The sequence below is a fragment of the Oncorhynchus kisutch genome, linkage group LG21 (genome assembly GCF_002021735.2).
Source record: "Oncorhynchus kisutch isolate 150728-3 linkage group LG21, Okis_V2, whole genome shotgun sequence".
In the NCBI taxonomy this organism is placed as follows: Eukaryota; Metazoa; Chordata; class Actinopteri; order Salmoniformes; family Salmonidae; genus Oncorhynchus; species Oncorhynchus kisutch.
In genome coordinates, this window is record NC_034194.2 from 42,642,105 (window position 1) to 42,669,383 (window position 27,279).

The 27,279-nt window shown below is 43.9% G+C and overlaps 1 protein-coding gene across 2 annotated transcripts in view; it reads left to right on the forward strand.

Annotated features, from left to right (window-relative positions):
• The window catches only part of ptk2bb (protein tyrosine kinase 2 beta, b), a 57,814-nt gene that overhangs the window by 29,236 nt on the left and 1,299 nt on the right, over positions 1-27,279 (forward strand). Inside the window, exons 17-28 of one of the 2 annotated variants that reach the window (XM_031800338.1) lie at positions 1,311-1,411; positions 2,514-2,629; positions 6,632-6,732; positions 7,023-7,112; positions 12,663-12,867; positions 12,978-13,086; positions 13,605-13,787; positions 21,352-21,501; positions 22,297-22,332; positions 23,046-23,070; positions 23,211-23,407; positions 26,361-26,512. In XM_031800338.1, coding sequence (XP_031656198.1) covers positions 1,311-1,411; positions 2,514-2,629; positions 6,632-6,732; positions 7,023-7,112; positions 12,663-12,867; positions 12,978-13,086; positions 13,605-13,787; positions 21,352-21,501; positions 22,297-22,332; positions 23,046-23,070; positions 23,211-23,407; positions 26,361-26,483 — 1,436 coding nt within the window. In that variant the 3' untranslated portion in view covers positions 26,484-26,512. Of the gene's footprint in view, positions 1-1,310; positions 1,412-2,513; positions 2,630-6,631; positions 6,733-7,022; positions 7,113-12,662; positions 12,868-12,977; positions 13,087-13,604; positions 13,788-21,351; positions 21,502-22,296; positions 22,333-23,045; positions 23,071-23,210; positions 23,408-26,360; positions 26,513-26,591; positions 26,673-27,279 lie in introns of those variants that run through there. The other variant, XM_031800337.1, reaches the window with a different exon arrangement.

Genomic DNA, 27,279 nt, shown 5'->3' on the forward strand with positions numbered 1-27,279 from the left:
GCTGTCTCACTGCAGAAACAGGAGAAAGACTAGAGTCCTGTCCATGGGGTCTACTTGTAGGCAACATCAATCTGCTTCACGCTACACAAACAGGAGATCCATCCTGGCTCACAGAACACAAGGCTTGCAACGCTACTAACTTTTTTTTGTACACTTCATGATCACTTGAATAAGCATCAAGAGACCTGGTCTGTAGAGACAATACATAAGGGATAAACATCTCCGTTCTGTACATTACCTTGGAAATAATGGACAATGCACCGGGACGAGGCGGAGCCGAGTTTGCAGAGTTCATTTTGCCAAGGTAATGTACAGAACTGAGATGTTTATCCCGCTTATACCACAAACAATACTAAAGCACACGTTTACCGGTATTGTCACGATGTTCGTAATAATGATGGTCGGAGCGTACTTTGTGTTCCACATACTTTTAATTAATAAAATGAAACTTAACTAAATACAAAACAAATAAAGAATAAACGAACCGTTATGACAATGCAGTGCCAACAGACAACTAAACATAAACAATATCCCATCACCCACAGGTGGGAAAAATGCTACTTAAGTATGATCCCCAATTAGAGACAACGATAACCAGCTGCCTCTAATTGGGAATCATACAAATCACCAACATAGAAAATCAAACCTAGAACCCCACATAGAAAATATAAACTAGAACAACCCCCCCCAGTCACGCCCTGACCTACTCTACCATAGAAAATACAGGCTTTCTATGGTCAGGACGTGACAGGTATAAATAATTGTTTGCTAGAGATATATTTATGGACCCAGTTGTTCGTCCTGTATGTTCCATAGCCATGCTCTCTGGCAATGTTCTTGTCCCTTGCTTGTTAGGAGGCCAACTAGCTAACACAGTCACGACATCTGCAGCCAGAATAACAGCAAAGTAGCTGCATTTGCATTTGTTGAAGATCTTTTCTATTGTCGTTCATGTGGACTACATCCATTACAATGAGCTGATGATGCCAGATATTTGCCTGGCACAGCTAGGAAAGTTTTCCTTCTCGTCAGGACACTCAACACTGTTCATTACAAGGAGATTGCATAGCATATCAAACATTAGGCTAGAAGCCGAGCTAAATAGTTTGTTTCTAGCCAACCTGCCAATATGACATGCGAATAAAAAAAATAATACTAGTTGCTGAAAATAGCTGGTGAAACTAGAAACATGTGGGAGGATTTGACATCTTTAGCAGCAAAGGGGACAGGAAAAATGTATGTACATGCTTTCCCCCCCCCCATACAAAATGTAAGGAAAAGTTGTATGGTTAAACCTGTCCATTCTCCAGTGATCATGAAGAACCTGAAACACCCCCACATCGTCAGTCTGATCGGTGTCATAGAGGAAGACCCAGTGTGGATTGTCATGGAGTTATACCAGTATGGAGAGGTGAGAACCACAGCCATACTATGTTGTTAGCCATGACACATGGGTGTGTTTGTAAATTCGCTCTGGCTATCTAATCCGATTTCTGAGTGTGCCAGATAATTTATGAATTTACAAAAACGCTCAAAAACACCCGTTGAATATGGCCGGTGTGAGTAAAAGTCTGCAAAAAAAGTGTAATTAAATTGTTGCCAACAGCACAGTTACAGTCACCAACGCTCTGGATAACATGAAAACAGCCTAACCAGCTCTACTAGGGCGAGTAAAATGGTCAGAGTTAGGTGTTCTCTCATTTATGTCTGGAAGTAGCTAGCAAGCTAGCTAACTTTAGCCTGTTAGCTTGGGTGCTTGACTGCAATTGTGAGGTTAGAATGCTCAGATCAACCCTACTCCTCGGGCCAGAGCGTCCAGTGTGCCCTCTGAACGCTTCTAGAGCGAAAAGCTCTCTGGCACTCCAGTGTGAATTAATGAATGCATCCTATGTTGTTAGCCATTATGTTATGCTGTTAGCCATGACGTTATATTGTTAGCCATGACGTTATATTGTTAGCCATGATGTTATATTGTTAGCCATGACGCTATGTTGTTAGCCATGACGCTATGTTGTTAGCCATGACGCTATGTTGTTAGCCATGACGCTATGTTGTTAGCCATGACGCTATGTTGTTAGCCATGACGCTATGTTGTTAGCCATGACGCTGTTGTTAGCCATGACGCTATGTTGTTAGCCATGACGCTATGTTGTTAGCCATGACGCTATGTTGTTAGCCATGACGCTATGTTGTTAGCTATAATGCTATGTTTTTAGCCATGACGTTATGTTGCTAGCCATGACGCTATGTTGTTAGCCATAATGCTATGTTGTAAGCCATAATGCTATGATTTTATCCATGATGTGTGATTCGTCATGGAGCTTTACCAGTGTGGCTAAGTGAGACAACAGTAGCCTAAATGAACTTGGAAACACGGAGACACTTGACTTATAGCACAATTTCTCCTGTCAGACCTGGGATTCAAACCAGTGACTCTCCAGGCGCTTCTCTACCAGATTCTCCTGCCTGCTAGCTGGTAGCTGCCCTATCATTCTGTTCCATCTGTCTTCCAGCTAGGAAAATACCTAGAAGAGAACAAGCACAAGCTGACCAACATAACGCTGGTCCTCTTCAGCCTGCAGATCTGTAAAGCTCTGGTCTACCTGGAAGGAATCAACATGGTGCACAGGTAGGAGGAGGCTATACGGACACGCCTGGGGTCCCGAAAATGATGACGTATGTCACGCAGCGAGAGCAGAGTGGAGATAAACTGATTCAGTCATCCCAGCTAGCTAGTTCATGCTTGTGGCTAGAAACTTCAACGAGAATTTGAAAGTTGTCTGTCGAAGTTGGGAGAATGTACAGAATCATTCCCTTTTTACTGGAGTCATTTTTTATGTAGATGTTAATGCCGTAGTTGGACATTTTCTGTGAAAATCGCTACAATAAATGTGCTTTAGCTGTCACCCTGGCCTGATATTAGCTACACTATCTTCTTGCTACTTCCCTCTCCTTACTGGCCTGATATTAGCTACACTATCTTCTTGCTACTTCCCTCTCCTTACTGGCCTGATATTAGCTACACTATCTTCTTGCTACTTCCCTCTCCTTACTGGCCTGATATTAGCTACACTATCTTCTTGCTACTTCCCTCTCCTTACTGGCCTGATATTAGCTACACTATCTTCTTGCTACTTTCCTCTCCTTACTGGCCTGATATTAGCTACACTATCTTCTTGCTACTTCCCTCTCCTTACTGGCCTGATATTAGCTACACTATCTTCTTGCTACTTTCCTCTCCATACTGGCCTGATATTAGCTTCACCTTCTAACTACTTCCCTCTCCATACTGGCCTGATATTAGCTACACCTTCTAACTACTTCCCTCTCCATACTGGCCTGATATTAGCTTCACCTTCTAACTACTCCCCTCTCCATACTGGCCTGATATTAGCTACACCTTCTAACTACTTCCCTCTCCATACTGGCCTGATATTAGCTTCACCTTCTAACTACTTCCCTCTCCTTACTGCAGGACAGCAGTGCTCAGTATTAGTCGGCAAGCAGGAACAAAGGACACATTGTGTGCCACGTTGTTCTGTTACTGGTTTGCAGCACAAAGTCTCTCCATTGATCAGTAGGCATCAGTGACATCCAGATGGTTACTACCAATATTACAAAGTTATTTATTGTGTAGGCTGCTATCCTACTCAGAATATAATCAAGTGGGATGTATCAATTTGGCTACGTTAGTTAGCCCAGTGGGAAGTACCTTGACACAACGCCGTTGTACTGGTCATTCACACCGGCTTATCGTTGCGTTAGCTAATTGTCACGGTGGCATCCAGAAGGTGACCAACACTTACAAGTCATTTCTCCCTCCCTCACCCATCAAAATAAACATCCCTTTCTTTTAGTGAGTATTAACTAGCGCAGTGATGCTGTTGTTGCCAGCTAGTCAGCATAAACAAGCTAGCTGGGAAGGGCTCATCACTGACGACTGACTGAACCGAATCATCTCTGCTTGACTCTCATACGTCATCAATTTGGGCACCAGGCGTGTCCGTATAGCTTTTCCCGCACAGGTAGGGCGGCCATCTTGACACCCATATTCCATGTCGGCCACCATATTTCTCTTCAGAAAACACTTCATCACACTCTTAGACATGTAATACATACACAGAGTGTACAAAACATTAAGAACACCTTCCTAATATTGAGTTGCACCAACCTACAAGGTGTCGAAAGCGTTCCACAGGGATGCTGGCCCCATGTTGACTCCAACGCTTCCCATAGTTGTGTCCAGTTGGCTGGATGTCCTTTGGGTGGTGGACCATTCTTGATACACACAGGAAACGAGTGGGATGTGCCTGGCTCCTACTAACATACCCCTTTCACAGGCATTTACAGTATATCTCTATATCTTACCCCTTCACCCTCTGAATGGCACACATACACAATCCATGTCTCAATTATCTTCGAGGCTTAAAAATCATTTAACCCGTCTCCTCCCTTTTCATCTACACTGATTGAAGTGGATTTAACAGGTGACATCAATAAGGGATCATAGGTTTCACCTGGATTCACCTGGTCGGTCTATATCATGGAAAGAGCAGATGTCAATGTTTTGTACACTCAGTGTTGATGTCCATGATGTAAAGTAGTATTGCTGCCCCATAACCCATGTTATTGTTTATATTTAGTGAACCTTTATTTAACGAGGCAAGTCAATTAAGAACGTAATTCTTATTTACAATGACGGCCAATCAAGAGGCAAAGAGCCCTTCCTGTGGGGACGGGGGCTCGGATTGAAGGTGTAGGACAAAACACACATCAGGACAAGAGAGATACCACAGCACTACATAAAGAGAGACCTAAGACTACAACACAACATGGCAGCAACACATGATAACACAGCATGGTAGCATCACAACATGACAACACAGCATGGTAGCAGCACAACATGACAACACAGCATGGTAGCAGCACAACATGACAACACAGCATGACAACAACACATCATGGTAGCAACACAACTTGACAACAACACATCATGGTAGCAACACAACATGACAACAACATCATGGTATCAACACATGATAACACAGCATGGTTCAACACAACATGATAACACAGTATGGTTCAACATAACATGACAACACAGCATGACAACAACACATCATGGTAGCAACACAACATGACAACACAGCATGACAACAACACATCATGGTAGCAACACAACATGACAACACAGCATGACAACAACACATCATGGTAGCAACACAGCATGACAACAACACATCATGGTAGCAACACAACATGACAACAACATCATGGTATCAACACATGATAACACAGCATGGTTCAACACAACATGATAACACAGCATGGTTCAACATAACATGACAACACAGCATGAAAACAACACATCATGGTAGCAACACAACATGACAACACAGCATGACAACAACACATCATGGTAGCAACACAACATGACAACACATCATGGTAGCAACACAGCATGACAACAAGACATCATGGTAGCAACACAACATGACAACAACATCATGGTATCAACACATGATAACACAGCATGGTTCAACACAACATGACAACAACACATCATGGTAGCAACACAGCATGACAACAACACATCATGGTAGCAACACAACATGGTAGCATCACAACATGACAACACAACATGACAACAACACATCATGGTAGCAACACAACATGACAACACAACATGACAACACATCATGGTAGCAACACATGATAACACATCATGGTAGCAACACAACATGACAACAACATCATGGTAGCAACACAACATGACAACAACATCATGGTAGCAACACAACGGTAGCAACACAACATGGTAGCAACACAACATGACAACACAGCATGACAACAACACATCATGGTAGCAACACAACATGACAACACAGCATGACAACAACACATCATGGTAGCAACACAACATGACAACAACATCATGGTATCAACACATGATAACACAGCATGGTTCAACACAACCTGATAACACATCATGGTTCAACACAACATGACAACACAGCATGACAACAACACATCATGGTAGCAACACAACATGACAACACATCATGGTAGCAACACAACATGACAACACTGCATGACAACAACACATCATGGTAGCAACACAACATGACAACACAGCATGACAACAACACATCATGGTAGCAACACAACATGACAAAACAGCATGACAACAACACATCATGGTAGCAACACAACATGACAACAACATCATGGTAGCAACACAACATGACAACAACATCATGGTAGCAACACAACATGGTAGCAACACAACATGGTAGCAACACAACATGACAACACAGCATGGTTCAACACAAGATGATAGCAACACAACATGGTAGCAACACAGCATGACAACACATCATGGTAGAAACACAACATAACAACAACACATCATGGTAGCAACACAACATGTTGTGTCCCCACAGAGACAAAGCACAGGTAGGACAGCCACGTTGACACCCATAATTCCTCTAACCCAGAGAACAGGGTCGTGTTCATTAGAGCACACCGTAGCAAAACATCTTACAACAGATGACGAAAACCTGTGTTCTTATTGGACAACTTTAGGTAGTACCTCCCTGTTTCAACTAACCTGTTTATTGTGTCCCAACAGGGACATAGCGGTGAGGAACGTGCTGGTGGCCACAGCAGACTGTGTTAGGCTGGGAGACTTTGGTCTGTCCAGATACATTGAGGAAGAAGAGTATTACAAGGGTATGGGGAGAATCTCAATGTCATTTCCTTGATTCCTCACGTCCTCTCACCACGCCTCATTTGTAAAACCCATCGGATGAGAAAGTCAGATGGGAGGGACTTCTGACCTGCTCATCCAATTGGGTTTTGAGAAGGAGGCGAGAGGATGCAAGGAATCAAGGAAATGTAATTGAGATTCTCCCATGGAGTGGTTGGTGGTCTGTCAGTGTTCTCTTAAATATTGGCCCCACACTGGCTAAATACATGTATATGTCAAACATTTCCACTGTCTTTCTGCGTCACTTCCACAGCCTCAGTTAGCCGATTACCTATAAAATGGATGGCTCCAGAATCCATTAACTTCAGACGCTTCACAACGGCTAGTGATGTCTGGATGTTTGGTAAGTCTGTTGACATGTTTTGGGGGATACTTTGCTCTTGCAGTATTTCTGTGTGTGTGCATTTGTATAACATTATCTCTCTCTCTTTCGCTCTCTTCCCCCTCCATCTATCTTACTCTCTCGCTCTCTTTTACTCTCTCCATCTCTCTTACTCTCTCTCTCCCTCTCTCTCTTCCCCCTCCATCTCTCTTACTCTCTCGCTCTCTTTTACTCTCTCCATCTCTCTTACTCTCTCTCTCCCTCTCTCTCTTCCCCCTCCATCTCTCTTACTCTCTCGCTCTCTTTTACTCTCTCCATCTCTCTTACTCTCTCTCTCCCTCTCTCTCTTCCCACTCCATCTCTCTTTCTCTCTTAATCTCTCTTTTACTCTCTCCATCTCTCTTACTCTCTCTCCCTCTCTCTCTTCCCACTCCATCTCTCTTTCTCTCTTAATCTCTCTTTTACTCTCTCCATCTCTCTTACTCTCTCTCTCCCTCTCTCTCTTCCCACTCCATCTCTCTTTTACTCTCTCCCTCTCTCTCTTCCCCCTCCATCTCTCTTACTCTCTCGCTCTCTTTTACTCTCTCCATCTCTTTTACTCTCTCTCTCCCTCTCTCTCTTCCCACTCCATCTCTCTTTCTCTCTTAATCTCTCTTTTACTCTCTCCCTCTCTCTCTTACTCTCTCTCCCTCTCTCTCTTCCCACTCCATCTCTCTTTCTCTCTTAATCTCTCTTTTACTCTCTCCATCTCTCTTACTCTCTCTCTCCCTCTCTCTCTTCCCACTCCATCTCTCTTTCTCTCTTAATCTCTCTTTTACTCTCTCCATCTCTCTTAGTCTCTCTCCCTCTCTCTCTTCCCACTCCATCTCTCTTTCTCTCTTAATCTCTCTTACTCTCTCCATCTCTCTTACTCTCTCTCTCCCTCTCTCTCTTCCCACTCCATCTCTCTTTTACTCTCTCCCTCTCTCTCTTCTCTCTCCATCTCTCTTACTCTCTCTCTCCCTCTCTCTCTTCCCACTCCATCTCTCTTTCTCTCTTAATCTCTCTTTTACTTTCTCCATCTCTCTTACTCTCTCTCTTCCCACTCCATCTCTCTTTTACTCTCTCCATCTCTTTCTTTCTCTCTCTTACTCTCTAGATCTCTCTTTCTCTTACTCTCAATTTCTCTCTCTCTCTCTTTCTTTCACTAGGGATCGCTGAGCCTAGGGTCAGGATCTATCTCTGTTTTGTATCTCTGACAGAGTAGAGACAGAGTATTATATTTTGAAGCCAAATAGCAATTTAGTTTATTCTGTGTTTGTTTCATTTTCCTAGTTTGTCAAGTAGGAGGTTTTCATTTCTGTAACAATTTGATTATTATCCAAACACACAGGGAAATCAGAGTTGTTTAGTGTTGTAAACAGCTGACATTGGGGACTCTTTTCAGGGTTCAGCTCTTTGGATTCCAGTGCTTTTGAATCGTAAGGATGTTTTGGGGCTTAATTTCAAATGGTGCCAAAATGTTAGTGTCCTTTTCTTTATATTTATAAATAAAAGGGAATCGTCCGAGTTCAGCTCTGCATGAATGATTTGGTTCTTTCTTTTGGATATTTAGGAAAGTACTGCAGAATTCTGTATGTAGATTTTTTATTGGATTTTTCTCCCAATGCTTATAATCGTAATTGCAAGTTGGTCCCTAAACCTCACTTCCATATAGTACAATTGGTAAAATTACAATATTTTTCACCAGATCTGGATGGGAATATTCATTTTTTTATTGTTGAATTGTCTTTTAATGGAGTAAAATGCTTTTGCAGGCTTTTTATTTTAGTGCGTTCTCTACCAGATCCACCAGAGGCACTGATTATTAGTCCCAGGTAGTTGGACCATTGGACATGTTCAACCATGGTATTTCCTCATTTGAAGGAGTGTCTGCTACTCTGATTTCTAGCTTTTTTCCCCCTGGAAAATCACGACTTTGGTTTTCTGAAAGTCGATGTTGATTGTCCAGTTGATTCTGTATTCCTAAAGAATGTTTAAGTTGTTCCTATTAGACCTTGATCTGTTGGTGACAGTAGGAGGTCATCTGGGTAGACCTTTTTTTTCTCCACCATTATTTAACCAGGTAGGCAAGTTGAGAACAAGTTCTCATTTACAATTGCGACCTCTGGCCAAGATAAAGCATAGCAGTTCGACACATACAACAACACAGAGTTACACATGGAATAAACAAAACATACAGTCAATAATACAGTAGAACAAAAGAAAACAAAAAGTATATGTACAGTGTGTGCAAATGAGGTAAGATAAGGGAGGTAAGGCAATAAATAGGCCATGTTGGTGAAGTAATTACAATATAGCAATTAAACACTGGAATGGTAGATGTGCAGAAGATGAATGTGCAAGTAGAGATACTGGGGTGCAAAGGAGCAAGATAAATCAATATATACAGTATGGGGATGAGGTAGTTGGATGGGCTGTTTACAGATGGGCTATGTACAGGTGCAGTGATCTGTGAGCTGCTCTGACAGCTGGTGCTTAAAGCTATTTAGGTTGATTGAGTCTCCAGCTTCAGTGATTTTTGCAGTTCGTTCCAGTCATTGGCAGCAGAGAACTGGAAGGAAAGACGACCAAAGGAGGAATTGGCTTTGGGGGTGACCAGTGAGATATGCCTGCTGGAGCGCGTGCTGCGAGTGGGTGCTGCTATGGTGACCAGTGAGCTGAGATAAGGCGGGGCTTTACCTAGCAGAGACTTGTAGATAACCTGTAGCCAGTGGGTTTGGCAACGAGTATGAAGCGAGGGCCAGCCAACGAGAGCGTACAGGTCACAATGGTGGGTAGTGTATGGGGCTTTGGTGACAAAACGGATGGCGCTTTGATAGACTGCATCCAGTTTGTTGAGTAGCGTGTTGGAGGCTATTTTATAGATTCTATCGCCGAAGTCGAGGATCGGTAGGATGGTCAGTTTTACGAGGGTATGTTTGGCAGCATGAGTGAAGGATGCTTTGTTGCGATATAGGAAGCCGATTCTAGATTTAATTTTGGATTGGAGATGCTTAATGTGAGTCTAGAAGGAGAGTAACCAGACACCTAGGTATTTGTAGTTGTCCATGTATTCTAAGTCAGAGCCGTCCAGAGTAGTGATGCTGGACGGGCGGGCAGGTGCGGGCAGTGATCGGCAGTGATCTGCCGAAGTCGTTGCCTCTCCTTGTTCGGGCGGTGCTCGGCGGTCGACGTCTTGTCTTCCTACACACCTGTTTTCAATCCCATTCATTACCTGTTGTGTATTTAACCCTGTTTCCCGTCATATCTTTGTCAGAGATTGTTTATTGTCAGTGTTGTGTTTATTGTATAGGTGCGCGACGGGTCCTCGTACCCATGTTTGTTTATATTCTATTCTTATCAGTGTTTTGGAGCATGTTACTTGGACATTCATTAAAAGACTCCATTTTACACTCCGTTTGACTCTCCTGCACCTGACTTCCCTGCCACCTATACACACGACTCTGACACGACTCTGACACATGGCTCTCGACCTTCCTCTGTTTTCCATCTAGAACATTCCATTTCTCCCGGGAACTGGTTTCCATCCAAGGAGTCTTCAATTTCTTTCAGAGTGTTCTCAAAATCCGCTGACGGAGGACATCATGTCCCTCTCTCTCTGCTGCAGCTCCACCTTCACTACACACAGCTACTCTTGGAGGACATCATGTCCCTCTCTCTCTGCTGCAGCTCCACCTTCACTACACAGCTACTCTTGGAGGGCATCATGTCCCTCTCTCTGCTGCAGCTCCACCTTCACTACACACAGCTACTCTTGGAGGACATCATGTCCCTCTCTCTCTGCTGCAGCTCCACCTTCACTACACAGCTACTCTTGGAGGGCATCATGTCCCTCTCTCTGCTGCAGCTCCACTTTCACTACACACAGCTACTCTTGGAGGACATCATGTCCCTCTCTCTCTGCTGCAGCTCCACCTTCACTACACACAGCTACTCTTGGAGGGCATCATGTCCCTCTCTCTGCTGCAGCTCCACCTTCACTACACACAGCTACTCTTGGAGGACATCATGTCCCTCTCTCTGCTGCAGCTCCACCTTCACTACACAGCTACTCTTGGAGGACATCATTGGATTGTGGCTTCTGTTCAGTGTTCTGTCTTAACTTATGTCTCGACTGTTCTATTGAAGCACAACGTTCCTCCTGGCAATGCCTCGTCCATCATCGTCTGGACAGTGTCACATTGTAATGCCTCAACTCTTCCATCATCGTCTGGACATTGTAATGCCTCAACTCTTCCATCAGCGTCTGGACAGTGTCACATTGTAATGCCTCTTCCATCATCGTCTGGACATTATAATGCCTCAAGTCTTCCATCATCGTCTGGACAGTGTCACATTGTAATGCCTCAACTCTTCCATCATCGTCTGGACAGTGTCACATTGTAATGCCTCAACTCTTCCATCATCGTCTGGACAGTGTCACATTGTAATGCCTCAACTCTTCCATCATCGTCTGGACAGTGTCACATTGCAATGCCTCAAGTCTTCCATCATCGTCTGGACAGTGTCACATTGTAATGCCTCAAGTCTTCCATCATCGTCTGGACAGTGTCACATTGTAATGCCTCAAGTCTTCCATCATCGTCTGGACAGTGTCACATTGTAATGCCTCAAGTCTTTCATCATCGTCTGGACAGTGTCACATTGTAATGCCTCAAGTCTTCCATCATCGTCTGGACAGTGTCACATTGTAATGCCTCAAGTCTTCCATCATCGTCTGGACAGTGTCACATTGTAATGCCTCAACTCTTCCATCATCGTCTGGACAGTGTCACATTGTAATGCCTCAAGTCTTTCATCATCGTCTGGACAGTGTCACATTGTAATGCCTCAAGTCTTCCATCATCGTCTGGACAGTGTCACATTGTAATGCCTCAAGTCTTCCATCATCGTCTGGACAGTGTCACATTGTAATGCCTCAACTCTTCCATCAGCGTCTGGACATTGTAATGCCTCAACTCTTCCATCAGCGTCTGGACAGTGTCACATTGTAATGCCTCAACTCTTCCATCATCGTCTGGACATTGTAATGCCTCAACTCTTCCATCAGCGTCTGGACAGTCTCACATTGTAATGCCTCAACTCTTCCATCAGCGTCTGGACATTGTAATGCCTCAACTCTTCCATCAGCGTCTGGACAGTGTCACATTGTAATGCCTCAACTCTTCCATCATCGTCTGGACATTGTAATGCCTCAACTCTTCCATCAGCGTCTGGACAGTGTCACATTGTAATGCCTCAACTCTTCCATCAGCGTCTGGACAGTGTCACATTGTAATGCCTCAACTCTTCCATCAGCGTCTGGACATTGTAATGTGTCACATTCTTCCTGTTTGTTCTCCCTGTATTCTGTCATCTCCACTTCACCTAGGGAGAGCTGCTACAGCTGTGCCTGACTTCCCTGCTACTCTTCCTCTAAATCATTTGAAATATGATAGAAAATGCTAGATATTAGGAGCTCATCATTTTACCAGCTGCTCTCTCTCTCTCTCTCTCTCTCTCTCTCTCTCTCTCTCCCTCTCTCCATAGCGGTGTGTATGTGGGAGATCCTGAGTCGAGGGCAGCAGCCTTTCTTCTGGTTGGAGAACCGTGACGTCATCATTCAGCTGGAGCAAGGCATCAGACTACCCAAACCTGACGACTGCCCTCCTGCCCTCTACTCCCTCATGACACGCTGCTGGTCCTACAACCCCCGCGAGAGACCCTCTTTCACAGAGCTGGTCGTTAAGATCAGGTACTGACTGCCATTGGCCCGGCTTGGCTATGTTCTGAAATCTGATTTGAATATGGTCGTGGTTGTTAAACCACAAACAACTTGCCAATATGAACTTTTTCTTTTCACAGTGACGTCCATCAGATGGAGAAGGAGCAGGAGGCAGAGCGAGAGAGGGACAGAAAACGCCCCATCAAGTTCTTTGACACCAAGTTCAAATTCAACGAGCCTCCTCCTAAGGTAGTATCCTATCTTCTTGATGACACACACACACACACACACACACACACACACACACACACACACACACACACACACACACACACACACACACACACACACACACACACAGTCTTATACAGCTAACCTTGTGGGGACACAATTCAGTCCCATTCAAAATCCTATTTTCCTGACCCCTAACCTTAACCAAAAACCTAACCTTCACCTTAATCCTAACCCGAGCTCTTAACCCTAAAACTAAACTCATCTCCTAACCCTAGCTCCTAACCCTTAATGTAATTCTAATTCTAACACTAATTCTAACCTTAACCCTAAACCCCTAGAAATAGCAGTTGACCTAGTTCTCTAGTTCTAGTCTACTTCCTTCTAGTTCTCTTTTTTTTTTTTTTTGTGTTAAACACGTCCACACACACACACACACACACACACACACACACCTTCAGCATCATTGTTTTTTGTCATGGCGTTGTTAGAATTAGCATATAAGTTACTCAACGTTTCTGTCCCTGTGTTTCTAGCCCTCCAGGATGAAACCTGGGGGTCGTTTTGGTAACAATATTGGCCTGCACGTTCAGCTGAATGAGGCCCTGTGTGCCAGCTCTCCAGACCTGGTCAGTCCCTGTGAATACACCACTGTTGTAGACTCTAGGAGCAACACAGTGGTCGTGCCCATGGTGTCTCCACGACGATGCAGCATGGGGGTGAGACTCTAGTTCTCTAGTTCTAGTCTACTTCCTTCTAGACTCTAGTTCTCTAGTTCTAGTCTATTTCCTTCTAGACTCTAGTTCTCTAGTTCTAGTCTACTTCCTTCTAGACTCTAGTTCTCTAGTTCTAGTCTACTTCCTCATAGACTTTAGTTCTCTAGTTCTAGTCTACTTCCTTCTAGACTCTGGTTCTCTAGTTCTAGTCTACTTCCTTCTAGACTCTAGTTCTCTAGTTCTAGTCTACTTCCCTCTAGACTCTAGTTCTAGTCTACTTCCTTCTAGACTAGTTCTCTAGTTCTAGTCTACTTCCTTCTAGACTTTAGTTCTCTAGTTCTAGACTACTTCTTTCTAGACTCTAGTTCTCTAGTTCTAGTCTACTTCCTTCTAGACATTAGTTCTCTAGTTCTAGTCTACTTCCTTCTAGACTCTAGTTCTCTAGTTCTAGTCTACTTCCTTCCAGACTCTAGTTTTCTAGTTCTATTCTACTTCCTTCTAGACTCTAGTTCTAGTCTACTTCCCTCTAGACTCTAGTTCTCTAGTTCTAGTCTACTTCCTTCTAGACTCTAGTTCTAGTCTACTTCCTTCTAGACTCTAGTTCTCTAGTTCTAGTCTACTTCCCTCTAGACTCTAGTTCTAGTCTACTTCCTTCTAGACTAGTTCTCTAGTTCTAGTCTACTTCCTTCTAGTTCTCTAGTTCTCTAGTTCTAGTCTACTTCCTTCTAGACTCGAGTTCTCTAGTTCTAGTCTACTTCCTTCGAGACTCTAGTTCTCTAGTTCTAGTCTACTTCCTTCTAGACATTAGTTCTCTAGTTCTAGTCTACTTCCTTCTAGACTCTAGTTCTCTAGTTCTAGTCTACTTCCTTCCAGACTCTAGTTCTCTAGTTCTATTCTACTTCCTTCTAGACTCTAGTTCTCTAGTTCCAGTCTACTTCCTTCTAGACTCTAGTTCTAGTCTACTTCCCTCTAGACTCTAGTTCTCTAGTTCTAGTCTACTTCCTTCTAGACTCTAGTTCTAGTCTACTTCCTTCTAGACTCTAGTTCTCTAGTTCTAGTCTACTTCCCTCTAGACTCTAGTTCTAGTCTACTTCCTTCTAGACTAGTTCTCTAGTTCTAGTCTACTTCCTTCTAGTTCTCTAGTTCTCTAGTTCTAGTCTACTTCCTTCTAGACTCGAGTTCTCTAGTTCTAGTCTACTTCCTTCGAGAATCTAGTTCTCTAGTTTTAGTCTACTTCCTTCTAGACTTTAGTTCTCTAGTTCTAGTCTACTTCCTTCTAGACTCTAGTAGTCTAGTCTACTTCCCTCTAGACTCTAGTTCTCTAGTTCTAGTCTACTTCCTTCTAGACTCTAGTTCTCTAGTTCTAGTCTACTTCCTTCTAGACTCTAGTTCTCTAGTTCTAGTCTACTTCCCTCTAGTTCTCTAGTTCTAGTCTACTTCCTTCTAGACTCGAGTTCTCTAGTTCTAGTCTACTTCCTTCTAGACTCTAGTTCTCTAGTTCTAGTCTACTTCCTTCTAGACTTTAGTTCTCTAGTTCTAGTCTACTTCCTTCTAGACTCTAGTTCTCTAGTTCTATTCTACTTCCTTCTAGACTCTAGTTCTCTAGTTCCAGTCTACTTCCTTCTAGACTCTAGTTCTAGTCTACTTCCCTCTAGACTCTAGTTCTCTAGTTCTAGTCTACTTCCTTCTAGACTTTAGTTCTCTAGTTCTAGTCTACTTCCTTCTAGACTCTAGTTCTCTAGTTCTATTCTACTTCCTTCTAGACTCTAGTTCTCTAGTTCTAGTCTATTTCCTTCTAGACTCTAGTTCTCTAGTTCTAGTCTACTTCCTTCTAGACTCTAGTTCTCTAGTTCTAGTCTACTTCCTCATAGACTTTAGTTCTCTAGTTCTAGTCTACTTCCTTCTAGACTCTAGTTCTCTAGTTCTAGTCTACTTCCTTCTAGACTCTAGTTCTCTAGTTCTAGTCTACTTCCCTCTAGACTCTAGTTCTAGTCTACTTCCTTCTAGACTAGTTCTCTAGTTCTAGTCTACTTCCTTCTAGACTTTAGTTCTCTAGTTCTAGACTACTTCTTTCTAGACTCTAGTTCTCTAGTTCTAGTCTACTTCCTTCTAGACATTAGTTCTCTAGTTCTAGTCTACTTCCTTCTAGACTCTAGTTCTCTAGTTCTAGTCTACTTCCTTCCAGACTCTAGTTTTCTAGTTCTATTCTACTTCCTTCTAGACTCTAGTTCTAGTCTACTTCCCTCTAGACTCTAGTTCTCTAGTTCTAGTCTACTTCCTTCTAGACTCTAGTTCTAGTCTACTTCCTTCTAGACTCTAGTTCTCTAGTTCTAGTCTACTTCCCTCTAGACTCTAGTTCTAGTCTACTTCCTTCTAGACTAGTTCTCTAGTTCTAGTCTACTTCCTTCTAGTTCTCTAGTTCTCTAGTTCTAGTCTACTTCCTTCTAGACTCGAGTTCTCTAGTTCTAGTCTACTTCCTTCGAGACTCTAGTTCTCTAGTTCTAGTCTACTTCCTTCTAGACATTAGTTCTCTAGTTCTAGTCTACTTCCTTCTAGACTCTAGTTCTCTAGTTCTAGTCTACTTCCTTCCAGACTCTAGTTCTCTAGTTCTATTCTACTTCCTTCTAGACTCTAGTTCTCTAGTTCCAGTCTACTTCCTTCTAGACTCTAGTTCTAGTCTACTTCCCTCTAGACTCTAGTTCTCTAGTTCTAGTCTACTTCCTTCTAGACTCTAGTTCTAGTCTACTTCCTTCTAGACTCTAGTTCTCTAGTTCTAGTCTACTTCCCTCTAGACTCTAGTTCTAGTCTACTTCCTTCTAGACTAGTTCTCTAGTTCTAGTCTACTTCCTTCTAGTTCTCTAGTTCTCTAGTTCTAGTCTACTTCCTTCTAGACTCGAGTTCTCTAGTTCTAGTCTACTTCCTTCGAGAATCTAGTTCTCTAGTTTTAGTCTACTTCCTTCTAGACTTTAGTTCTCTAGTTCTAGTCTACTTCCTTCTAGACTCTAGTAGTCTAGTCTACTTCCCTCTAGACTCTAGTTCTCTAGTTCTAGTCTACTTCCTTCTAGACTCTAGTTCTCTAGTTCTAGTCTACTTCCTTCTAGACTCTAGTTCTCTAGTTCTAGTCTACTTCCCTCTAGTTCTCTAGTTCTAGTCTACTTCCTTCTAGACTCGAGTTCTCTAGTTCTAGTCTACTTCCTTCTAGACTCTAGTTCTCTAGTTCTAGTCTACTTCCTTCTAGACTTTAGTTCTCTAGTTCTAGTCTACTTCCTTCTAGACTCTAGTTCTCTAGTTCTATTCTACTTCCTTCTAGACTCTAGTTCTCTAGTTCCAGTCTACTTCCTTCTAGACTCTAGTTCTAGTCTACTTCCCTCTAGACTCTAGTTCTCTAGTTCTAGTCTACTTCCTTCTAGACTTTAGTTCTCTAGTTCTAGTCTACTTCCTTCTAGACTCTAGTTCTCTAGTTCTATTCTACTTCCTTCTAGACTCTAGTTCTCTAGTTCCAGTCTACTTCCTTCTAGACTCTAGTTCTAGTCTACTTCCCTCTAGACTCTAGTTCTCTAGTTCTAGTCTACTTCCTTCTAGACTCTAGTTCTCTAGTTCTAGTCTACTTCCTTCTAGACTCTAGTTCTCTAGTTCTAGTCTACTTCCCTCTAGACTCTAGTTCTAGTCTACTTCCTTCTAGACTAGTTCTCTAGTTCTAGTCTACTTCCTTCTAGTTCTCTAGTTCTAGTCTACTTCCTTCTAGACTCTAGTTCTCTAGTTCTAGTCTACTTCCTTCTAGACTTTAGTTCTCTAGTTCTAGTCTACTTCCTTCTAGACTCTAGTTCTCTAGTTCTAGTCTACTTCCTTCTAGACTCGAGTTCTCTAGTTCTAGTCTACTTCCTTCTAGACTCGAGTTCTCTAGTTCTAGTCTACTTCCTTCTAGACTCTAGTTCTCTAGTTCTAGTCTACTTCCTTCTAGACTAGTTCTCTAGTTCTAGTCTACTTCCTTCTAGTTCTCTAGTTCTCTAGTTCTAGTCTACTTCCTTCTAGACTCGAGTTCTCTAGTTCTAGTCTACTTCCTTCTAGACTCTAGTTCTCTAGTTCTAGTCTACTTCCTTCTAGACTTTAGTTCTCTAGTTCTAGTCTACTTCCTTCTAGACTCTAGTTCTCTAGTTCTAGTCTACTTCCTTCTAGACTCTAGTTCTCTAGTTCTAGTCTACTTCCCTCTAGACTCTAGTTCTCTAGTTCTAGTCTACTTTCTTCTAGACACTAGTTCTCTAGTTCTAGTTTACTTCCTTCTAGACACTAGTTCTCTAGTTCTAGTCTACTTCCTTCTACACTCTAGTTCTCTACTTCTAGTCTACTTCCTTCTACACTCTAGTTCTCTACTTCTAGTCTACTTCCTTCCAGACTCTAGTTCTCTAGTTCTATTCTACTTCCTTCTAGACTCTAGTTCTCTAGTTCCAGTCTACTTCCTTCTACACTCTAGTTCTAGTCTACTTCCCTCTAGACTCTAGTTCTCTAGTTCTAGTCTACTTCCTTCTAGACTCTAGTTCTCTAGTTCTAGTCTACTTCCTTCTAGACTCTAGTTCACTAGTTCTAGTCTACTTCCTTCTAGACTCTAGTTCTCTAGTTCTAGTCTACTTCCCTCTAGACTCTAGTTCTAGTCTACTTCCTTCTAGACTAGTTCTCTAGTTCTAGTCTACTTCCTTCTAGTTCTCTAGTTCTAGTCTACTTCCTTCTAGACTCTAGTTCTCTAGTTCTAGTCTACTTCCTTCTAGACTTTAGTTCTCTAGTTCTAGTCTACTTCCTTCTAGACTCTAGTTCTCTAGTTCTAGTCTACTTCCTTCTAGACTCGAGTTCTCTAGTTCTAGTCTACTTCCTTCTAGACTCTAGTTCTCTAGTTCTAGTCTACTTCCTTCTAGACTCTAGTTCTCTAGTTCTAGTCTACTTCCTTCTAGACTAGTTCTCTAGTTCTAGTCTACTTCCTTCTAGTTCTCTAGTTCTCTAGTTCTAGTCTACTTCCTTCTAGACTCGAGTTCTCTAGTTCTAGTCTACTTCCTTCTAGACTCTAGTTCTCTAGTTCTAGTCTACTTCCTTCTAGACTTTAGTTCTCTAGTTCTAGTCTACTTCCTTCTAGACTCTAGTTCTCTAGTTCTAGTCTACTTCCTTCTAGACTCTAGTTCTCTAGTTCTAGTCTACTTCCTTCTACACTCTAGTTCTCTACTTCTAGTCTACTTCCTTCTACACTCTAGTTCTCTACTTCTAGTCTACTTCCTTCCAGACTCTAGTTCTCTAGTTCTATTCTACTTCCTTCTAGACTCTAGTTCTCTAGTTCCAGTCTACTTCCTTCTACACTCTAGTTCTAGTCTACTTCCCTCTAGACTCTAGTTCTCTAGTTCTAGTCTACTTCCTTCTAGACTCTAGTTCTCTAGTTCTAGTCTACTTCCTTCTAGACTCTAGTTCTCTAGTTCTAGTCTACTTCCTTCTAGACTAGTTCTCTAGTTCTAGTCTACTTCCTTCTAGTTCTCTAGTTCTAGTCTACTTCCTTCTAGACTCTAGTTCTCTAGTTCTAGTCTACTTCCTTCTAAACTTTAGTTCTCTAGTTCTAGTCTACTTCCTTCTAGACTCTAGTTCTCTAGTTCTAGTCTACTTCCTTCTACACTCTAGTTCTCTACTTCTAGTCTACTTCCTTCTAGACTCTAGTTCTCTAGTTCTAGTCTACTTCCTTCTAGACTCTAGTTATCTAGTTCTAGTCTACTTTCTTCTAGACTCTAGTTCTAGTCTACTTCCTTCTAGACTCTAGTTCTCTAGTTCTAGTCTACTTCCTTCCAGACTCTAGTTCTCTAGTTCTATTCTACTTCCTTCTAGACTCTAGTTCTCTAGTTCCAGTCTACTTCCTTCTAGACTCTAGTTCTCTAGTTCTAGTCTACTTCCTTCTAGACTCTAGTTCTCTAGTTCTAGTCTACTTCCCTCTAGACTCTAGTTCTCTAGTTCTAGTCTACTTCCTTCTAGACTCTAGTTCTCTAGTTCTAGTCTACTTCCTTCTAGACTAGTTCTCTAGTTCTAGTCTACTTCCTTCTAGTTCTCTAGTTCTAGTCTACTTCCTTCTAGACTCTAGTTCTCTAGTTCTAGTCTACTTCCTTCTAAACTTTAGTTCTCTAGTTCTAGTCTACTTCCTTCTAGACTCTAGTTCTCTAGTTCTAGTCTACTTCCTTCTACACTCTAGTTCTCTACTTCTAGTCTACTTCCTTCTAGACTCTAGTTCTCTAGTTCTAGTCTACTTCCTTCTAGACTCTAGTTATCTAGTTCTAGTCTACTTTCTTCTAGACTCTAGTTCTAGTCTACTTCCTTCTAGACTCTAGTTCTCTAGTTCTAGTCTACTTCCTTCCAGACTCTAGTTCTCTAGTTCTATTCTACTTCCTTCTAGACTCTAGTTCTCTAGTTCCAGTCTACTTCCTTCTAGACTCTAGTTCTCTAGTTCTAGTCTACTTCCTTCTAGACTCTAGTTCTCTAGTTCTAGTCTACTTCCCTCTAGACTCTAGTTCTAGTCTACTTCCTTATAGACTCTAGTTCTCTAGTTCTAGTCTACTACCCTCTAGACTCTAGTTCTCTAGTTCTAGTCTACTTTCTTCTAGACACTAGTTCTCTAGTTCTAGTCTACTTCCTTCTAGACTCTAGTTCTCTAGTTCTAGTCTACTTCCTTATAGACTCTAGTTCTCTAGTTCTAGTCTACTACCCTCTAGACTCTAGTTCTCTAGTTCTAGTCTACTTTCTTCTACACTCTAGTTCTCTACTTCTAGTCTACTTCCTTCTAGACTCTAGTTCTCTAGTTCTAGTCTACTTCCTTCTAGACTCTAGTTATCTAGTTCTAGTCTACTTTCTTCTAGACTCTATTTCTAGTCTACTTCCTTCTAGACACTAGTTATCTAGTTCTAGTCTACTTCCCTCTAGACTCTAGTTATCTAGTTCTAGTCTACTTCCTTCTAGACTCGGGTTACTCTATTTCCACCCTCAGCTGGGTTTAAGGTACCGTAAGCATCTGTTTTTCAGGGATACAGTATCTTCAACCTAGTTTCCGTTTAATTTACTCCTTCTACGTTCGGTCTCGATGACGATCCAGGTCATGTGTCCCATGCTTGTGTTAAATCCCTGTGTTACTGCTATAAGGCCAACAATCAAGGCTACTGTATAACTAGCTCTTTACTATATGGATGTGTGTCTTCCCGTCCAATAGGAGGGTGAGTTCATTGTGGAGCCGTCCAGTAAGGCTACTGTATAACTAGCTCTTTACTATATGAATGTGTGTCTTCCCGTCCAATAGGAGGGTGAGTTCATTGTGGAGCCGTCCAGTAAGGCTACTGTATAACTAGCTCTTTACTATATGAATGTGTGTCTTCCCGTCCAATAGGAGGGTGAGTTCATTGTGGAGCCGTCCAGTAAGGCTACTGTATAACTAGCTCTTTACTATATGGATGTGTGTCTTCCCGTCCAATAGGAGGGTGAGTTCATTGTGGAGCCGTCCAGTAAGGCTACTGTATAACTAGCTCTTTACTATATGGATGTGTGTCTTCCCGTCCAATAGGAGGGTGAGTTCATTGTGGAGCCGTCCAGTAAGGAGGACGCCCAGCGTCTGTGGCAGATGGAGAGAGAGCGTATGCAGGAGACGATGAGACAACAGAAACAACAGATGATGGAGGACAACAAGTGGCTGACCAAGGAGGAGAGACTCCTGGTGGGGAATATTCCTTCAACCTTTACCCCCCCCCCCCCCCCCCAGACCTAGCAACACGCCCTAGCGACCACCCTAGCAACAAGTGGCTGACCAAGGAGGAGAGACTCCTGGTGGGGAATATTCCTTCAACCTTTACCCCCCCCCCCCCCCCCCCCCCCAGACCTAGCAACACGCCCTAGCGACCACCCTAGCAACAAGTGGCTGACCAAGGAGGGGAGACTCCTGGTGGGGAATATTCCTTCAACCTTTACCCCCCCCCCTAGACCTAGCAACACGCCCTAGCGACCACCCTAGCAACAAGTGGCTGACCAAGGAGAGACTCCTGGTGGGGAATACACCTTTGACCTTTACCCCCCTAGACCTAGCAACCTGCCCTAGCAACCACCCTAACAACAAGCGGCTGACCAAGGAGTAATGATTCCTGGTGGGGAATACACCTTTGACCTTTACCTTTTCTAGACCTAGCAACCCACCCTAGCAACCATCCTAACAACAAGTGGCTGACCAAGGAGTAACGATTCCTGGTGGGGAATATAGCTTCGACCTTTACCCCCATAGACCTATCAAACCCGCTCTAACATCTAGCGCTCTGTACTCCCTGTCCGCCATAACTACCTTCGGTCTAACCTGTCAACCAACCCCCTTTCCACTCTAACCACCAGCCCCGTAACTCTCCCTCTCAGTGGGTCTGTGTTTAATATAACTGTCCCTCTGGGGACTATAAGGTCCGTGGCCAATCGAGGGTCCACGTCCATATAATGTCAAATGAACCTGAACCTACTTGTTCCTTTACAGGATCCCATGAGACAGGAGGATGCCACCAGCCCACTGGTAAGTGTTTGTATAAAAGTTCATACATGAATATAAAGTTAGTTCTAAAGCTTTCTGCCTGCAGGCTTTAGGTAAAGTGTTACCGCAGCCGATGTTTTTCTGGTCTGTAATTTACTGGTCTGTCTGTTCGTTTACTATTCTGTCTGTTCGTTTACTCGTCTGTCTGTTCATTTACTATTCTGTCTGTTTACTAATCTGTCTGTTCGTTTACTATTCTGTCTGTTTGTTTACTATTCTGTCTGTTCGTTTACTCGTCTGTCTGTTCGTTTACTATTCTGTCTGTTCGTTTACTATTCTGTCTGTTTGTTTACTAATCTGTCTGTTCATTTACTATTCTGTCTGTTTGTTTACTATTCTGTCTGTTCGTTTACTCATCTGTCTGTTTGTTTACTATTCTGTCTGTTCGTTTACTCATCTGTCTGTTTGTTTACTCATCTGTCTGTTTGTTTACTCATCTGTCTGTTTGTTTACTCATCTGTCTGTTTGTTTACTCTTCTGTCTGTTTGTTTACTCTTCTGTCTGTTTGTTTACTCATCTGGCTGTTCGTTTACTTGTGTGTCTGTTCGTTTACTCGTCTGTCTGTACATGAGATCACAATGAATTGGTAACAAATCCCCAGCTGACTGTCCTGCTGTGCGATATGGAGTTGTAGTAGGTATGATGATTAGTCTGTCAGGTTTCTATAGTTATTCTGCTTTTCTCTCCGTCTATAGTCACCTGAAGCTGAGGCTGGACATGGTGAGTGAGTGGTCCTGCACAATATCTAGTCGTATGAAATGGAATTTGATGAAGAGAAACAAAAGTATCATAAACATCCTCCAGTCCTTCTCATACACCCCTCCTTTCTCCCCTTCTATTCTCCTCTCTGAATACCCCAGCCGCGCAAGACAAGCCCCCACGTCTCACCGCCCCCACAGCCCAGGCCGCCCCCACAGCCCAGGCCGCCCCCACAGCAGAGCTGGACCGGTCAGGTGACCAGGTGTACCAGGCGGTCATGGAGCTGGTCAAGGTGGTGGTGCAGTTGAAGAACGATGTCAACACACTACAGCCTGAACAATACATCAACATAGTGAAGGTAAAGACATGGAAGGTTGAGGTACTTGAGCAGTAGGACAAACCTGAATCAGACACTTCAGCTTGGAGTTACGAGTCCGTTACCTATGTAGCTGCTGTTCTGAGTACCCAGTCCGTTACCTATGTAGCTGCTGTTCTGAGTACCCAGTCCGTTACCCATGTAGCTGCTGTGCTGAGTACCCAGTCCGTCACCTATGTAGCTGCTGTGCTGAGTACCCAGTCCGTTACCTGTGTAGCTGCTGTTCTGAGTACCCGGTCCGTTACCTATGTAGCTGCTGTTCTGAGTACCCAGCCCGTTACCTATGTAGCTGCTGTGCTGAGTACCCAGTCCGTTACCTATGTAGCTGCTGTTCTGAGTACCCAGTCCGTTACCTATGTAGCTGCTGTTCTGAGTACCCAGTCTGTTACCTATGTAGCTGCTGTTCTGAGTACCCAGTCCGTTACCTATGTAGCTGCTGTGCTGAGTACCCAGTCCGTTACCTATGTAGCTGCTGTTCTGAGTCCCCAGTCCGTTACCTATGTAGCTGCTGTGCTGAGTACCCAGTCCGTTACCTATGTAGCTGCTGTGCTGAGTACCCAGTCCGTTACCTATGTAGCTGCTGTTCTGAGTCCCCAGTCCGTTACCTATGTAGCTGCTGTTCTGAGTCCCCAGTCCGTTACCTATGTAGCTGCTGTGCTGAGTACCCAGTCCGTTACCTATGTAGCTGCTGTTCTGAGTCCCCAGTCCGTTACCTATGTAGCTGCTGTTCTGAGTCCCCAGTCCGTTACCTATGTAGCTGCTGTGCTGAGTACCCAGTCCGTTACCTATGTAGCTGCTGTGCTGAGTACCCAGTCCGTTACCTATGTAGCTGCTGTGCTGAGTACCCAGTCCGTTACCTATGTAGCTGCTGTTCTGAGTACCCAGTCCGTTACCTATGTAGCTGCTGTTCTGAGTACCCAGTTCGTTACCTATGTAGCTGCTGTTCTGAGTACCCAGTCCATTACCTATGTAGCTGCTGTGCTGAGTACCCAGTCCGTTACCTATGTAGCTGCTGTGCTGAGTACCCAGTCCGTTACCTATGTAGCTGCTGTGCTGAGTACCCGGTCCGTTACCTATGTAGCTGCTGTGCTGAGTACCCAGTCCGTTACCTATGTAGCTGCTGTTCTGAGTACCCAGTCCGTTACCTATGTAGCTGCTGTTCTGAGTACCCAGTCCGTTACCTATGTAGCTGCCGTTCTGAATACCGAGTCCGTTACCTATGTAGCTGCTGTTCTGAGTATAGAGTCCGTTACCTATGTAGCTGCTGTGCTGAGTACCGAGTCCGTTACCTATTTAGCTGCTGTTCTGAGTACAGAGTCCGTTACCTATGTAGCTGCTGTGCTGAGTACCCAGTCCGTTACCTATGTAGCTGCTGTGCTGAGTACCCAGTCCGTTACCTATGTAGCTGCTGTGCTGAGTACCCAGTCCGTTACCTATGTAGCTGCTGTGCTGAGTACCCGGTCCGTTACCTATGTAGCTGCTGTGCTGAGTACCCAGTCCGTTACCTATGTAGCTGCTGTTCTGAGTACCCAGTCCGTTACCTATGTAGCTGCTGTTCTGAGTACCCAGTCCGTTACCTATGTAGCTGCCGTTCTGAATACCGAGTCCGTTACCTATGTAGCTGCTGTTCTGAGTATAGAGTCCGTTACCTATGTAGCTGCTGTGCTGAGTACCGAGTCCGTTACCTATTTAGCTGCTGTTCTGAGTACAGAGTCCGTTACCTATGTAGCTGCTGTGCTGAGTACCCAGTCCGTTACCTATGTAGCTGCTGTGCTGAGTACCCAGTCCGTTACCTATGTAGCTGCTGTGCTGAGTACCCAGTCCGTTACCTATGTAGCTGCTGTGCTGAGTACCCAGTCCGTTACCTATGTAGCTGCTGTTCTGAGTACCCGGTCCGTTACCTATGTAGCTGCTGTTCTGAGTACCCGGTCCGTTACCTATGTAGCTGCTGTGCTGAGTACCCAGTCCGTTACCTATGTAGCTGCTGTTCTGAGTACCCAGTCCGTTACCTATGTAGCTGCTGTGCTGAGTACCCAGTCCGTTACCTATGTAGCTGCTGTGCTGAGTACCCAGTCCGTTACCTATGTAGCTGCTGTGCTGAGTACCCAGTCCGTTACCTATGTAGCTGCTGTTCTGAGTACCCAGTCCGTTACCTATGTAGCTGCTGTGCTGAGTACTCCGCTACCGTTCCCCCCTCCTTGATCACCTTTGTCCTGTCACTGGTGTAGCCTTCAATGTTGTACACAGAACTGTTCAAACTATTGAGCTGATTTTTCCACAAAATCATAATCGACATGTTCGTACCTGCTATTGTTGTCAGTATTGCAAACATAAAGCACGACACAAACAGGCATCTTGCTTGTGCAACTGCACTATATCCGTTACAACAGAGACAGACAGACGGACGGATGGACGGGACAGACGGACGGGACAGACAGACAGACAGACAGACAGACAGACGGGACAGACAGACAGATAGACAGACTGACAGAGACAGACTGACAGAGACAGACAGACTGACAGAGACAGACTGACAGAGACAGACAGACAGGCAGACAGACAGACAGACAGAGAGTTAAAAGTCATAGCTGATTTTTGGAACGTCGGTTCAAATCCCCGCAGGGTTTTTCATTTAATCTGTTCAGAAACATGAGGCAGAGACATAGGTTACATCATGAAGGGCGGGGGCAGCTAGAATAATGAATGTGTGTAAAATAACACAAGGACAGAACGTGACCCGGATCCTTAGCTTTAAGAAAGAGGTTTCCGGAGGGGCGGGGCTTGTATCCGTAGCAACAGCTCGACTTGACTTGCCAGGACATATTTTATTGATTTAATGACTCTCTCTCTCTCTCTCTAGTCTGTAGGGTTGACCTTGCGGAGTCTGATCCACAGTGTGGATGATATTCTACTCTCTCTCTCTCTCTCTATCTAGTCTGTAGGGTTGACCTTGCGGAGTCTGATCCACAGTGTGGATGATATTCTACTCTCTCTCTCTCTCTCTCTCTATCTAGTCTGTAGGGTTGACCTTGCGGAGTCTGATCCACAGTGTGGATGATATTCTACTCTCTCTCTCTCTCTCTCTCTCTCTCTAGTCTGTAGGGTTGACCTTGCGGAGTCTGATCCACAGTGTGGATGATATTCTACTCTCTCTCTCTCTCTCTAGTCTGTAGGGTTGACCTTGCGGAGTCTGATCCACAGTGTGGATGATATTCTACCTACCCTGCATGAATCCATCAGGACAGAGGTACAGTAACAACCCTGTTATCTCACACCTTCTCTCCGAAATTTTATTTTAATATTTTACCTTTTTATTTAACTAGGAACAAAAACTAAGAACAAATTATTATTATTATTATTTTCAATGGCAGCCTAGGAACAGTGGGTTAACTGCCTGTTCAGGGGGCAGAACGACAGATTTTTTTAACCTTTTCAGCTCGGGGATTCGATTTTGCAACCTTTCGGTTACTAGTCCAACGCTCTGACCACTAGGCTACCCTGCCGCCTCTCCACTCTAACCACTAGGCTACCCTGCCGCCTCTCCACTCTAACCACTTGGCTACCCTGCTGCCCCTCCACTCTAACCACTAGGCTACCCTGCCGCCTCTCCACTCTAACCACTAGTCTACCCTGCCGCCTCTACACTCTAACCACTAGGCTACCCTGCCGCCTCTACACTCTAACCACTAGGCTACCCTGCCGCCTCTACACTCTAACCACTAGGCTACCCTGCCGCCCCTCCACTCTAACCACTAGGCTACCCTGCCGCCTCTCCACTCTAACCACTAGGCTACCCTGCCGCCTCTCCACTCTAACCACTAGGCTACCCTGCCGCTTCTCCACTCTAACCACTA